Raw genomic sequence first — 16,385 nt, 5'->3', positions numbered from 1 at the left:
GGTTTCCTTATGAAGGGTAGCAACTGAAGACTATAAAAGAAGAAGACCAAAGATAGACACTCTTTACGCAATTTCAAGGAGAAAATTTAAAGTGTCTCGTTCTTAGTCTTACAAAGCTCTGTAACGTTAGTTTATAATTGTTATAAAGAGTAGGATCGAATCGTTTTTGTAACATCAACTGAAGTTGTGTCACAAGATCTAAAAAGCAAAATAAGTCTTCAAAACTTATTTCCTATCATTGTACTTGAACCAAACCTTAAATGATCTAAAGAAAACTTGAAATCCAAGGGGACTGGATGTAGGCACCAGATTGGTGTGCGGAACCAGGATAAATCTTTGTGTTGTTTACTTTATGCTTTGTTATTTACGTGCTTAACTGTTTAAGCTTAATTTATTTATGAAGTGTGTTGATCTGCAGGCGAGTTGACTATAAGGAGTCAGTAGTCGACTCACAAAAGAAAATTTTAATTCATCCCCCTCTTGAATTTCAATAGTAAAATTACCAAGGAAGCAGGCATGACGACCTTCACCTGCTTCCGTCACTCTTCTATATATTAGAACTAGTCAGCTTACGTCATGCTATGCACGGCCCAATATTGATCCTTAAAAATTCTACATTATGTATAATTCTGTCATTTAATTAAACCCTTCATTTATTTGGTTGATAAATTCTAAGTTAGTCATATATTATTATATTTAGATTGATGAAATTTGTATAACAATATTTTAAGTTGTTCAAACTTTTGTGGCATTGATAGCCAATTATATTTTTTAAATAATGTAAGTTTTTAATTATTGTGATTTATAATATTTTTTCTTCTATTCTACTAATTAGAAGTGACATAATAAAATTATCATAACAAATACTTGTGAATTTTTTTTTAAGTAGTCTCATATAAAACTTCAAGTTAATTTAAAACATCAAAGAAATAATTATCATTTTATGTTTATTTTATATTTTTAATTAAATATTATTAATTTTTTAATACTTAAAAGACTTATAAAAACATCAAAAAATATTTTTTTCTATGTCTATTTTTTTTTAAATATTATTAATTTTTAATATTTCAATGACTTATAATTAATTATAAGTGATATAGTAAAATCAAGGTTGAAGCAGCTAAAGCAGTCATGCCATAAATGTCTATTTTAATTTTTTTATTAAATTTTTTTATACATAAATGACTTATAATAATTAATTAGGGGTATATAGTAAAATCACGGTTGAAGCAACTGAAACAGACATGTCGACCATGAGTAGCCTACTTCAGTTGCTTCTTTGTTACTTATTATATAGGATAAATTAATACGTAAATGACTTATAATAATTAATTAAGAATAATATAGTAAAATCACAATTGAAGCAACTGAAGCAGAGATGTCGACCATGAGCAGCCTGCTTCAGCTGCTTCTTTGCCACTTATCATATAGGATATATAAGGATAATATAGTAAAATCACGATTGAAGCAGCTGAGGCAGGCATATTGACCATGAGCAGCCTGCTTCAGCTGCTTCTTGCCACTTATTATATATATATACACACACACACTAGATATTGAAGGCCCGTGCCAATACGGGTCCAATATATGTTATTTTTTTTAGTTTAAGTGATAAACTTAGATAATTAATTATATTTTAATATATTTTAAGATTTTTTAAAGTGTTAGCTATTGTAATCTATAATAATTTTTTGACATTATAATTTACTATTTTAATTATAATTTACTATTTTAAGTTGTTTGCTGTTGTAATTTATAATACTCTTCTTGTTCAAACTTTTGTGATATTGATAGTCAATTTATATTTTTAAAAGTAATTTAAGTTTTTAATTATTGTGATTTATAATTTTTTTTCTATTTCAATTTAAGCGACACTGATATAATTTCGAGAGTCAACCAAATATCACGATTGAAGTAGAGAAACCGGCACATCTTGAATGACTCATAATAACTAATTAGAAGTGATATAGCAAAATTGCTATAAAAATACTTGTGAAATTTTTTTAAGTGGATCTCACGTAAGATGTAAAATTAATTTAAAGCATTAAGAGTTAAGTTGTCATTTCATGTTTATTTTACCTTTTGTATTAAATATTATTAACTCTTTAATACATAGATGACTTATAATAATCACTTAGGGGTAATAGTATAATTACGGTTGAAGCATCTGAAGCAGACATGTCATAAATATCTTTACTTTTTAAAAAAGATTAAATTTTATTAAATTTTTAATACGCATGTCATATAATAATTAATTAAGGGTTATAATAATTAATTAGGGATAATATAGTAAATTCACAAAGCAAGCAGACAGCTGGAAGCAGGCATGACAACCGCCAACTACCTGCTTCTAGCAGCTGGCACTCATACTTATATATAGTACTAATTAGAAGTGTTATAGCAAAATTACTATAAAGAATACCTGATTTTTTTTAAGTGGACCTCATATAAGATGTCAAATTAATTTAAAACATCAAGTGTTAAATTATCATTTTATATTTATTTACCTTTTGTATTAAATATTATTAATCTTTTAATACTTAGATAACTTATAATAATTACTTAGGGATAATATAGTAAAATTACGATTGAAACAACTGAAGCAGACATGTCCTAAATATCTATTTTATTAAAAATTAAATTTTATTAATTTTTTAATACGCAAATGTCATATAATAATTAATTAGGGGTAATATAGTAAAATCATGGAGCAATAATAATTAAGTAGGGATAATATAGTAAAATCACGGAGCAAGCAGGTAGCTGAAAGCAGGACTACCGCCAGCTACCTGCTTCCAGCAGTTGTGGCACGGGCCCAATGTGCTACTTTTCGGATATTATATGCTATTTTTTTATCTCAATTTATATGACGCTGATGAAATATTTGAGATAGTCAATCAGATTTGTTATATATAATTTTAGATATTTTAAATTGTTAATTATATTATGATTCATACGACTTTCAACGTAATTTTTAAGTAATATCCCTTTAGACTAATTAATTTGATATCGATAACTATTGTAATCTATAATTCTTTTTCGACGTTGTAATTTACTATTTTAAACTGTTTGCTATTGTAATTTATAATACTCTTCTTGTTCAAACTTTTGTGGTATTGATAGTGAATTTAGACTTTAAAAGTAATTTAAGTTTTTAATTATTGTAATTTATAATTTTTTTCTATTTCAAGTTAAGCGGCACTGATACAATTTCGAGAGTAAACCAAATATCACGACTGAAATAGCGAAACCAGCACGTCTTGAATGACTCATAATAACTAATTAAAAGTGATATAACAAAATTGTTATAAAATATACTTGTTAATTTTTTTTAAGTGAGTCTCACATAAGATGTCAAATTAATTTAAAACATCAAAAATTAAGTTATCATTTTATGTTTATTTCACTTTTTTTAAAACAAATATTATCAATTTTTAAATACTTAAATGACTCATAATAATTAATTATAGGTGATGTAGTAAAATTACAGTTGAAGCAGCTGAAACAGTCATGTCATAAATATCTATTTTATACTTTATAAATGTCTATTTTATTTTTTATTAAATATTATTAATTTTTTTAATACGTATATGTCATATAATAATTAATTAGGGGTGATATAGTAAAATCACGGAGCAAGCAGCCAGTAACTCCCACTCGCGCTTATATATATACTAGAAGTGCAAGGCCCATATCAGTACGGGCCCAACAGTAGAACATGGCACGGGCCCAACAGTAGAACATGTGGATTGCAAGTTTTAAGTTTTAGGATTTATCTTGGAGTAGAAAGTTTGAGCAATAGAATATTTTCATTAGTATGATTGAGCTGAGGGGATCATAATTGAAAACCTTTTTTTAACCTTCTTGTTGAATTTTGCGATCAGAAATATAAAGAAAAAAGAGGCGTAAATCTGATGAAATAGCTTAAATCAAATATTCAGCAGATTATTGATTTTCAATATCGCAAAGATTAAGAATCATGTAAACTTACCCGATAAAGAGAATACACACATTAGATTCGCTATTATTTTGTTTAATTATTAATTTTAACACGGGAAAAGAGTGTTGTTTTTTAATAGAGAAGGAAGAGTTGAGATTTTCTTTTCTTTATTTTATTTTTAAAACAGAGAAATGTTAATTAATATTGAGGAGCTGTAAAAAGTTGAGAATGATGGCTACGCATATTTGATAGAAAATTTGCTAATGTTAAGAAAGTGCGAAGTGTTTGGTAGCAAATTTGTGATAGATACACGCTTTTTGTACTTAAATTTACTTTATTATATTTAAATTAGTTTGTAAAAATCTTTTGCAAATAATCTTTATACTTCTTTTCTTTAATTTCTTTAAAATATATTAATAAAATTTACTTATGCTTTATTCTTCCAACACTTTACTACATACATTTTATCCTCTTTAAATCTTATTATGCCATTTTACCCTCTTTAAACATCACTGTACATTAAAATCACGATTGAAGCAGCTGAAGCAGAAATCAGTCTATTTTTAAATTTTTTTTGTTAATTATTGTTATTTACAGTACTTTTTATTTCATTTTCAAATAATATATGTTGCTTTATATCTTCTTTTGTCCCATCCCAATTTATGTGGCACTAATATAATTTTGATAGTTAATCAAATATTTTATGTTGACATATCATTTTGTTATTCTTATTTTTCTAATACATAAATGACTTATAATAAGGAGTGATATAGTAAAATCATCATTCGAAAGACAAAAATTTAATTTAAAACATTCAGAGTTAATTTTGCATTTTATGTCTATTTTATTTTTCATTGAATATTATGTATTTTCTTAATACTTAGATGACACATAATAATTAATTAAGAGCGATTGATTATGTTATTACTGTAAAAATTAATATAATTTTATCATATCCAATAGTAATCATCGATAATTCACCGAAATAGTATATTAATTAAATACGGGATGCTATATTTGCATATGCAAAATATAATATTATTAAATATTATTGGATAGTGCATTATATTTATCTTTCACAATAATAAAATTTTACTATATATTTTTCTTTATTTCTTTTTAACTTGATACATATTGACCCAACACAAATTCTAAGAAAATATTCATTAAAAATTTATTTTATTAAATTAAATTTATTAATTTGTACTTTAAAAATTTAAAGTTAAGTTTAAATATTAGTATTTCTAAATAATAAAAAAATAATTTTAAAATTTAAATTTACTAAAATAAATAAATAAATAAAAATATTAATTTTCTATATAAAAGTCAATTAAAATAATAAAATTGATTTACTTTATATATTTAGTTGCAATTAATTAAGATAATTTTTTATTTTGCCATGATTTATACTGCACCGATAAAATTGTGAGAGTTGAATAGAACTTTTATCTATTTTTTAAAAAGTATTTTAAATTGTTAATTATTGTGATTTATAATAATTTTTACGTAATTATCAAATAATATATTTACTCCTTGTGTCCCAATTTATGTGGCTTCGATACAATTTTGGGAGTCAACTAAAATTTTATATATCTTTTTAAATATTTTAAATTATTAATTATTATGATTTGCAGTACTTTTTCTTTTATCTCAATTTATGTGGCATTGCTAAAATAATGAGAGTCAATAAAATTTCTATATGTCTTTTAAATATTTTAAGTTATTAATTAATGTGATTTGTGGTAACAAATTAGTTTTGAACATGATAGTCAATTAAATAAATAAATAAAAAATTACTTCCAATATGTAGTTATAGGTAATTAATATAAATTAATAGAATATATTAAATATTTAAACCATTATGATGAAACAATGGAATTATTATATATTGGGGTATGGTATGTAATTAAGTGAAAGTAGAGGGAGTTTTTTGGTAATTGCATAAGACGTGGTCGAAAATAATTTTTTATTTTGTCATGATTTATGCTGCACCGATAAAATTGTGAGAGTTGAATAGAACTTTTATCTATTTTTAAAAAGTATTTTAACTTGTTAATTATTGTGATTTATAATAATTTTTACGTAATTATCAAATAATATATTTACTCCTTGTGTCCCAATTTATGTGGTTTCGATACAATTTTGAGAGTCAACTAAAATTTTATATATCTTTTAAATATTTTAAGTTGTTAATTATTATGATTTGCAGTACTTTTTCTTTTATCTCGATTTATGTGGCATTGCTAAAATAGTGAGAGTCAATAAAATTTCTATATGTCTTTTAAATATTTTAAATTATTAATTATTGTGATTTATGGTAACAAATTAGTTTTGAACATGATAGCCAATTAAATAAATAAATAAAATTTACTTTCAATATGTAGTTATAGTTAATTAATATAAATTAATGGATTATATTAAATATTTAAATCATTATGATAATACAATAAAATTATTATATATTGGAATATGAGATGTAATTAAGTGCGAGTAAAGGGATATTTTGATAATTGGATAAGAGGTGGTCGGAACCACCTCTTATATATAATAGAAATAGAAATATAGTAGTAAAGTAATATGTTTTTTTTATAATTGTTGCAGCAACTAAAAAATAATGTCGGAACAGAGATTTAACTGCATAAGCACAACTTAGGGTGATGCTGGAATTGGTTGTTAACAGGTTGCTCAGACTTGGATGCGGATATTCGAAATGAGTGCATATTTGATAGTCGAATTCAGCAAAATTTAAATTTTAAGATTCGGAGATGCAAATCCAAACATGGATACGAATGCAGAATTTCAATAAAAAGATCATAAAATAATATAAAAATAAAGCACTAACGATATTCTAGGTTTAGCTCTCATGTTACTTTACTCTTTTTAGCTACTTTTGCAATTAGTTTTACTTTTTCAATCAGGAATACTGTTACGAGTTATGTTATTTTGGAAAAAGGAAGGCGTAAGAAATCAAATCTCAATTTTCCCCCACAAATGTGTTCTTGATTTTGGTCAAACCCGGATTCATTTGACCGAATCTTAGACGCAAGAAGCACCCGCACCCGTGTCAACGTTGCGTCGAGACGGATTCGGCGACAAAACCGGATCGGAGAGTCCGCGCAACATAGGTCTCTAATGCAGACTACTATAGTACTTGCTAATATACACACTTTAAAATTGTTGTAAGCTAATTTTGAAGGCCTGACCTTTTTTTCTTTCCTACGATAACATTAGTTTCCCTGCTAGCATGCACGCACCTGGACAATTCACCTGAGCACCTGTTACATCCTACTAACATGTGTACTGGTTAACTCTGTCCATGAAGGCCTTCTAAATGCCTAACTACAAGATGTGTTATGTCGAAACCATCTGGAATTCGGAAAGTGTCAGCTGCACCCAACTTTCTCCTCTCTTCCAAGTCATCTTCAACAAAACATTCACTATTCTTGTCTTTCTCTTCCTCCTGAAGATGATTTGTAGTAGCAGCATTGATATTTTTTGATAAGCAATTTGGACTGGCTAGCATGCTCACTTGACCAAAGTGAGAAATTTCTATAACAACTGTATCATCATCCATAGGAAGTGGTTGTTTCCATGGTTCCCCATCCATCCTCATATATGTATGCTCAGAAGCGCCCCGAAGGAACTCAAATCGTATTCTGTTTGCCTGCATATATAAATCTATGATTTAAAACTTCGAATATGTAAGAATTATATTACCAACAGAGAAAGTAATGTCACTTTGAAGGAATATTAGTTTAGCTTTGTATTGTGAATACTTTTTAACAGAAGTAACTCAAGTTTGCATCAGAGGAGCACACTAATCAATCAAACATGTTTCCATGATCTTAAGTTTTTTTCTTTTATCGAACAACCTGTGCAAGGCGTGTCCCGTGCCCTCCTGGAGTAAACAAAATAAGTCCATGCCAAGCATCACGGAAACCAACAACCTCAAGCAGACCATCATCAACATATGGAGGAGTAAGTTCCCTCTGTTCAAAGTACAAACATAAAGCAATACAGGAAATGTTTCAATAGAAGGATCCAGCCAACTTAGTAACACGATTGGGCAGAAGATACTAGGAGAAAATAGAAATTGACCTCATGCAGCTTCTTCTTGTTAGGTCTTCCCCAAGGATTAAGTCCTCCAGAAAAGCTGGGTAAATTAAGACAGACAATAGACCTAATACTGCGTATCCAACCACAGACGTGGTTAAGAAAAAGGGGCAAAAGTTATCACGATTCAAAGTTTTAATACCAGGCATATCGCGTCTAGACCAGCAAACAAATATTTATTTGTAAAGGTTTTCTAAGTGGCGCCATCCAAATTACCTATGGAGATCCGGAAGTAACAAAAGAAAGAAAAAAAGCAAACGCAGCAGGTAATAAATTGAGCACCATATTGCTACCTTCTAGGTATGTGAAGGTCTATCCATTCACCTGGCCTTTTCATTATTTTGACATTTGCTAGCTGTGAAATATTTCTGCAGAAAAAAACGATATAATCAATGTTTAGTTTGAAATGAAACTGCAGTTATAAGAGAAGCACTGTTACATCATCATCATCATCATCATCCTCGCTTACTAATGACACACAAAACAGATATCGACAGATAGGATGGATGAATTCGGTGTGGTAGGTGACAGGGTAAAGATGTTAAAAAACATGCACTATGAGACCTCAAAAAGTCCATTCCCTGGCTTTATGGCCATATAGTTCATTACATATCTGAAATGTTTCGCTGAGGTCATATAAGGTTTCATCTAAAATCTAAAGGAGAACCTCGTGGAACTACACTATAACTAAAAATATTTCCCAAACTATAGTGTAAGACAGGCAGGATGAAAGGTAACATTATGTGTTCTAACTGTGAAGGAAAGAAATGACAAAGCCAACAATATATACAGGTTAACCTTGACTATAGGACTAACCTTGAATATGGATGCATGAAAGAAGTGCAAAACCATCCTTGTTTACATACAAGCTTTGCATAGTTCCTCTAAACAAATTGGGAACAAAGAAAAAGGACCATCAGAGATTTCGTATAAAAGTAAATGAACAAATGAAAAGACAAACGACAGTAAAAGCATAGGTAACAATTAATTGAACCACAAGCAGGGAAGTTACACCATGTTCCAAATGACTAGTAAGGACCTGGTTAACTAACTGGTGTTTGAACTTTTCTGGATGGAGCTTCCTCTCGCTGTGAAATGCATATGAAACTTGAGCATCCATTCCTGCAAGTTAACGGAAAGGTGAAAAACTCCAAATCAGGAATGAAAATAATATTACACAAGATAACACAAGAATTAAGCTCTTGATCAAATAGGACACACTACAAAACATCTCACTCTGAAGAGATTCAAATATGAATTGCTTCTAATGTAGACCTTGTATGTAGCTTTTCATATAGAAATAGAATGGTGTAATTGTTTGCTAAAATGGGCTATATTTGCACCAGCCAAAAATATTCTTCCAGACTTCAAATGCCAAAATGGAGTACTACAATATTGTAAGACCAGTTGAAGATGTATTTCAAAGGACAGATTACAACACTTACCTATACTGAAGTAGTTCCAAAATCCTCCTCGAAATATATTATAGGCTTCCTGAAAATAAGAAGAATGCTTCTCTATTTTAAACAACGCACGAATAACAGGGAAATAAGTATAAGCAGGTGAAAATCATAGCCAACATTTTGATTTTTTACTTATTCATATCTTCACGAGAGCATCAGACATCTCAAGCAAAACTTAGCTAGGTATACAATCAGAAGTTAATTTGGAACCCACCAATCAAATGTCAGATATATTACAGCATCTAAAAAGAATGTTGAAGATGGAACAATAACCGAGTAGTAAGCATTCATTCACTTGAGCACGAGAACTGAATAGGCAGAGAATATTTCTGGCAGGCAACGGGAAAATCTAGATACCCTCGGCTGAAATATATGTCTAGCTACCTTATACACTTCATAAAAGATGACGTTCCCGTGACAAGAAAATCCATAATGAAGAAAAAAATGGACTGAACAGTTTGATACCTTGTTTAAAGTTTCAGCTTGAGACACGCGGTGAAAAGCATGCAATGAATATGGTAGCTCAAGAGGTGCAATAGGATCACAAGAACCTTCTTTAGGTGCCCTCATCCTCATAAGAATATGCCAGCTGAAACACAATAAACATCATGCCGTTTTTTTTTTTTTTTTTTATCAAGGTGGTTTAATGAATCATCTTAATTATGACAAAAAACTTGTGCATGCATTTTGTAGAGAAACATGAAGTTCCAGCCAGTATAGAGGTAGCAAAAGAGTAAGATCATGTCAAAATGCTAAAATTTGTTTTTCAGGATTTTGTTAAATTCCTAACAATTGATTTGCAAAAGCTTGCTTACTGCTAGAAAAATATCCAACAGTTTGTGATATAAGTAACATTATAAGCAAGAAAATTTTCGGCTGAATGCTTAAAACCAAGTCTCTTTTTCATACAAGATAAATGCATAATCCAGTCAAACCATAGGTGAAAATTCTTATCTTAAAATGATTAATCACTATCCAGATAGTTCACAATAGTTGAAAGTTGAATGCATTTTCACGTCAGAACATTGCAAAGGATCTACTCTCTTATGGATTCCTTTTAACTCTAGCATAGAAATGGCTGAATATTTCCTTCTCAGTTTACTCCGAAGGACAACTTTCAAGTCTAAGATCCAACAGGAGAGGGAAAATGGTACGAGTGGAAGAAACAGGTTTTTTGAACTCACACATATTTTCCTTCAAACAGCTTCCACATCAGTGTCAGTCAATCTAGAAATGGTAAATTCTTGAAACCAGCTGTATTCGAGAAATTATTGGATGATGTATGTAGTGAATATTAGTTGACGCAATGGTGTATTGCAGGCCAAGACGAAGCAAATATTTACAGCAAAATATGAGGTAAGATAGCCTCAGGGGAAAACATCTATTTTTATGCAAGAGGACCTTCAAATTCGCCACTCAAGTAAAACAAACATTACCTGTCAACTTTCATTTCTTTTCCATTTTTAACTTGATTCAGGAACGACTTCACAGACTGGCAGTTAATACCTGGATTCTTTTTTCCCTGTAATTATTAAACAGTTCACAAGCAGATGTAAAGTACCTATAAAAGTGCAATATAAGAAGAATTTGACTAACATATACAATAAGACATCAAGGATTCAAAGGCAGTTTTGCACCAGCTAATATATGTAAACATACTTCCAAGTTTTTTGCATATATATATATATATATATATATAGTTTGAGCCTGAGCAGTGGGTGCACGGTACACCTATTATTTTTATATGCTAGATCCGCCTCTGAAAACAAGTGCTATAATTTTGCATTTAGACCACTTTATACTTTCAAAGTTTCTACAATCACCTGAAAGACGGTCAATAAATCAAAGGTGTAAACTATCGTGATGTGTTCAGAGTTATATATAGAATAAATTGTTCATCAGACAAAAGCATAAATGCGATCTTAGTATGTATATTACCCAACCAAATGCAAAAGGTAGATTGTTTCCTGTTCCTAATGGCACCGTCGCAATTGGAGGTGGATGAGCTAATTTAAGATCTGAAATGACACCAAGAATCCAACCTGCTGTTCCATCTCCTCCAGCCACCTAGAGGTGAACTCGGTGACTACATATACCTCTGATATATCAAACAAATATTAAAAAAGATAAGTAATACTTCAACTAATTACTAAACTCACAATTACTCTCAATCTCTTTTCAATCTCATAAGACAAGCTATCTCCATTTTGCTTATGTTTCTCTAAATTGGAGTAAAATTGATGTAGAACCTTGTCAGGAGCCTTTTCTCCCAAATCAAATACCTGAAAAACAGTCTTTCCACATTAAACACTTCAGAGGTTCGCGGCATTTTTTTACGACACAAAGAGCTCAAAACCCTTTGAATTTACGTATGTGAAGAAATGAGAATTGTATTTCCATTTCTACACAACTTTCCAACAATTCGTAGTATAATATATGTAAGTCGATTTAACATCTTAACTCCGTATTAAGTTAAATACGGTCATAATATACTAGTATAATAGAAATTGACCTGATTTTTATTAAGAAGAGTACGGTATGTCAAAAGAAGTTGTCCTCCTAATTGACCGCCACTTTTGGAGTTGATAAATACTAGTACAGGACAAGAAGCTACATCGTAGCCATCCTGTATTTCTCTTTCTGGTAGAAGTAAGTAATCAGGAATGTAATAATCCTTCAAATAGTTATCAGCTTCACTGTCTGTAATAGGCGCTTCCTCACTGCAAACAAGGGCCATATGGCTTAAAAATTTACATGTAAATTGCCATGCCCACGAAACAATTACAATTAATTTGTACTATTGAATCTTCGCAGAGACGCCAACAGAAGATGACATAGGAAATAAAATCCTAGTCGGACATGGAGACAAGTGAGACAGTCACTAATTCACAAACTTCTTGTGGGGAAAATTGTTTTCACGATGCACCAATATGTACAAACTACACAAAGGCCAACAATGTTAGGTGATCTGTTTCACTGTGGGTTAAAGTTAGACTCAAACACCACCATGTTAAAAAAACATAATTGATGTCCATATCAATTATATAAACTCTTCGGAATACCATCTTCTAACAAACTTATCATTTGCTTTTGAATATTAAATTTTAAAGTAATATTTAAGAAGACAATTAGTTATTTGCTTCGCTTTAACTCTGGAAGTTCATCAAACTAATAGTACTCAATAAAGTGCCAAGTCGTACGGAAATACTCATAATAAATGTACACATCCCACATGCACTGTTGAGAATTCAAAGAGGAAAAATTATTCCATCCTTACCAATTTAGGCGGAGTTATTCAGTCTTTGAGGGTCAAAGGAGTACTTTATTTTTCATACTCCGTTTGAATATTTTAGATTATTAGTTATTGTTACTTTATTTTTTCGTTGAAGAGTGAAAAAGTTCCACGGTAAAGTTATTGATACAAGTAGTCTTCCTTATAAGGCTCGGATATACTCTCCCTTTAAGTTAGTCAGCACCTAATTTTATACTTTTCAAAAAAAAAAATTGAATATATAATTTTATTTAAAAGAATTTAAAATTCTAAGTTTGAATTCACGATTACAATTAAGAAATTTAACTCTTAAAATTCAAACTATAACACATAAATTAAAAGCAGTGAGAGTATACAAGATCACCTTTTCCGGAAGAAATTGCGAATGGTTGATAAGTTTGTATTCTTGACCATACTTGCACAATCCTGTGGACAATCTACTTCAGCAATATAAAATTCTGATTAAGATTGTATATATTTAAATATTGAAGCACCAAAGGAGAATATGAAAGAAGACGTAGAATCACAATCACAGAGTACATAAGATTCTTTACTTGGGAAAGAAACCAAATATGTTAATCAAAAGCAGAACTTGAGAAAAAACTAGTTTACCAAAGTTAATATTACTGAAAAATTGAAAGGCCCTTCTTATGATTATGAATATGTAGGAAGTAATTAAGCTCCAAATTAAGGAAGAATAGAATGATAAAAAATTTGTTTGAAGTTAAAGACATTATATAGAAAAAAAACAGAAAAGAAAGTTGGGCAGAGAAGTGGATTAGTTGAAAGAGCAACAGCACACATGCCATATTTCTATTAGTGGTAATATTAGGGAGGGACGCTAGTGAAAAGAATTGATGCATCCTATTTACTTCTTAACATGTCATGACATAACTAAATCAAATTCAGTCGTATTTATCACTAATTCCCTATGGTTTGTGGTGGGTAGTGGAAAATTAAAGAAATAAATTTGAAAGTAGACAAAACAAAGAATATCAAATTTAATGTAGGTTTTTTTTAATCAAATTAAAGATAATAACTATACGGTCATAAAGATTTAAATAGCTTTAATATAATAATAAGAGGGTTATAAAAATACTTCAAAATAACTGCATAAAAAGTGTCAAGCACGGAGAAGCAATGGACCTGTAAAACTAAATTGAGAGATCAAATCACCTAAAATGAAGTTGTTATTCACAATTCCTTTTTCTTCTCCTTCTGTCTTGGTGGAATCTTTCTCATACATAACTCTTATGTGCTAAAGTCTATCAAAAATAAATATCAATAAACATAGAATAATTCTTCAAAGTTGCTTTATTTATGATCAAAATCAACTCCAAATAGGAATAAAAATTCAAATTCAATTTCAAATCGAACTGAAAATTAAAAAAAAAAAAATAGGATTAAGCCATTAATCTTTAACTAGAACAATGGCCATAACTCAACACACCTTTAATCAGAGGTTTCGAATTACGTCTGATTATGAGTTTTTTTTTAATTAACAATGCTGCCTCCAAATGGAAAAAAATGCTGTTTTTTCATAAATTTTAAAAGATCCAAATTGTTCCAAAAATATATTTAAAAGATAATTTGAACCTACCTTAAACATTAAGGAACTATTTTTGTTATTTTCTCTATTTGGTTGTGCATGTGCTTGTTAGTTGCTATTTACTAGTGCTATATTTTCTAGTTGAATTAATTTGGTAAAAGTTCATTTGTTTTTTTTTTTTCTCTTTGAAATGGGGGTGGGTAGGACTTTGGTTTTGAAGTTGATGCCCCTGTTGAAATTGACGCTGAATTTCTCTAACCTATACAACGGGAAGAAATCGCTTGGAAATTATCCTTTGAATTAGGCTTACCTTTTATTTTAGTTCAAGTTTATCCTGACGAATGTGATAGAATTGGTGATCGTTTTATTGAAAAATAAGTTATTTTGAAATTAATATTTCAGGATTAGTTACCTTGAGATTAGTTTTTTCATTCTCAAGTAGTGTTTTTCCGAAACGAGTTATGTCATACATTTTTATTTCAATTAAACATGAGATAAATTCATCCTAAAATTAATTTCGAGAATAATTATTTCTTATCTCTTATACCAAATGAGCCTTGAATTAATATTATATTTGGTTGATGGTATAAATTAATCCCCAAACTAATTTATATCATCAACCAAATATGATATAAATCTGATAGCTAACTTAGCCTTAGGATATCCTATTTTATCTCATCCTAACATGAGATTATATTATACCACCTCTTATATGGTATAAATTAGTCTAAAGAATGACCCCTTAGGGCCGTTTGATTTGGAAACAAGTTATGTTGGGATTAGTTATACTGAGATTAGTTATAATGGAATTAGTTGTCCTGGTATTATTTTTTAGTGGTTGCTTGATTTGTGGTACTAAAAATAATATGAATTGTATTCTCTTTAAGAATAAATAGTTTGTTTATAGAAATATCCTTCACCCCCGTTTGGCCATGAAAATTATAATTTTTCGGAGTTGGAGTTGAAGTTGGTATTGGGTTTGACCATTAATACAAATTAAAGTTATTTTTGAAATTTTGTGAGAGAAGTATGACTAAAAAAAGTGAAAACAAGTAAAACTTGATTTTACTTTTTCAAATACAATTTCGAAATCGTATTTGGAATTTTCATGGCCAAACACTTACAGTATTCACTTTTTTCACTAAAATAAAGTAATTTTTCGAAAACTTTTCATGGTCAAACGGCTACTTAACTTAATTATTTTCCTTCATATTAAACCATAAAAAAAAATTGAAACTATTCTTTTTTAACTTTAGTAGTTTCTTTTTCCTAAAAATACATGTTAAAAAAATGTGTTGATATTTATTAAACGTGCATGAAGTTTTAATATTTAATATTAAATTATTTATTCTACCTAAATTCTATAAAATGTTGATAATCCCACTTTTTGTTAAAAATATTCATCATCAAAAAATGTGAAAAAAAATTACTCTCATTTTTATTATTTAGTATCATTAATATTTGGAGAGTTAAATTATATTTTAAAAAAAATAAATTTTCAAATATTTTTAGTTATATATAAAAAATAATTTTACTTAATTATTAAGCATGTACTAAGTTAGAAAGGGAATGTCAAAATATTTTAATTACTTCTTCATGAAAGATTTATTAGGAAAAATAACAATTTGAAATAAGATTAATAAATATTTCTACAACCCTTGGATTAATTTTGAATTTAATTGTATAAATAGTTCAATATTTTACACAAATACACAACTTATGTTTTCAATATTACAAAAAATCCCAACTCCCTAAACATATTACAAAAATTCCAATATATACACAGAATGTTATGTATATGTCGGCTATGTTATGTATATTAATAGAGAGAGAGTAAAGTAATTAAAAAAGTAGGAGAGAGTATAATTACTTTCAAAAAGGTTGGTATTTATGTTATTTATACAAGAGTTTTTATGATGTCACTATAACTTTTCCATGACTCATCACTTTTGTTGCATTTAATAAATTCATATAATTGTTTATATTTACCAAAATGGATGAAAATTTGTAGAGTAATTAAAATTTAAATTAGGGATAAAATTGACAAAA

The 16,385-nt window shown here is 28.9% G+C and overlaps 1 protein-coding gene across 6 annotated transcripts; it reads right to left on the bottom strand.

The window, feature by feature from the left end:
* Positions 1-6,900: 6,900 nt before the first annotated feature.
* On the bottom strand, positions 6,901-13,672 carry LOC107857605 (diacylglycerol kinase 1). 6 transcript variants are annotated; one of them, XM_016702436.2, is made up of 14 exons: positions 13,400-13,641; positions 13,152-13,224; positions 12,029-12,257; positions 11,676-11,798; positions 11,455-11,583; positions 10,953-11,038; positions 9,982-10,105; positions 9,499-9,547; positions 9,093-9,175; positions 8,870-8,937; positions 8,347-8,421; positions 8,039-8,126; positions 7,813-7,929; positions 6,901-7,604 (listed from the first exon to the last, which is right to left on the bottom strand). In XM_016702436.2, exons 2-14 carry the CDS (start codon positions 13,199-13,201, stop codon positions 7,245-7,247), a joined length of 1,581 nt encoding a protein of 526 aa, XP_016557922.1. In that variant the 5' UTR covers positions 13,202-13,224; positions 13,400-13,641; the 3' UTR covers positions 6,901-7,244. The 6 variants fall into 6 exon arrangements, with proteins under 6 accessions (XP_016557922.1, XP_016557921.1, XP_016557925.1 ...); XM_016702435.2 differs by having other exon boundaries at positions 13,152-13,213; XM_016702439.2 differs by having other exon boundaries at positions 8,039-8,093; positions 13,152-13,213.
* Between the last annotated feature and the right edge of the window lie 2,713 nt (positions 13,673-16,385).

Source organism: Capsicum annuum, chromosome 2, assembly GCF_002878395.1.
Source record: "Capsicum annuum cultivar UCD-10X-F1 chromosome 2, UCD10Xv1.1, whole genome shotgun sequence".
Classification (NCBI taxonomy): domain Eukaryota; kingdom Viridiplantae; phylum Streptophyta; class Magnoliopsida; order Solanales; family Solanaceae; genus Capsicum; species Capsicum annuum.
The sequence above is the reverse complement of the archived record's forward strand: the minus strand, read 5'-3'. Positions and strand labels throughout refer to the sequence as shown.

Excerpts from the sequence above, each read along its gene's own strand:
- LOC107857605 (XM_016702436.2), bottom strand. The coding sequence starts at position 13,201 with ATGGTCAAGAATACAAACTTATCAACCATTCGCAATTTCTTCCGGAAA. Across the intron at positions 12,258-13,151 it reads CGCAATTTCTTCCGGAAAAG|CCATATGGCCCTTGTTTGCA; the intron begins GTGATCTTGTAT and ends TAAATTTTTAAG. Across the intron at positions 9,176-9,498 it reads TTGGAACTACTTCAGTATAG|GAATGGATGCTCAAGTTTCA; the intron begins GTAAGTGTTGTA and ends GTTAACTTGCAG.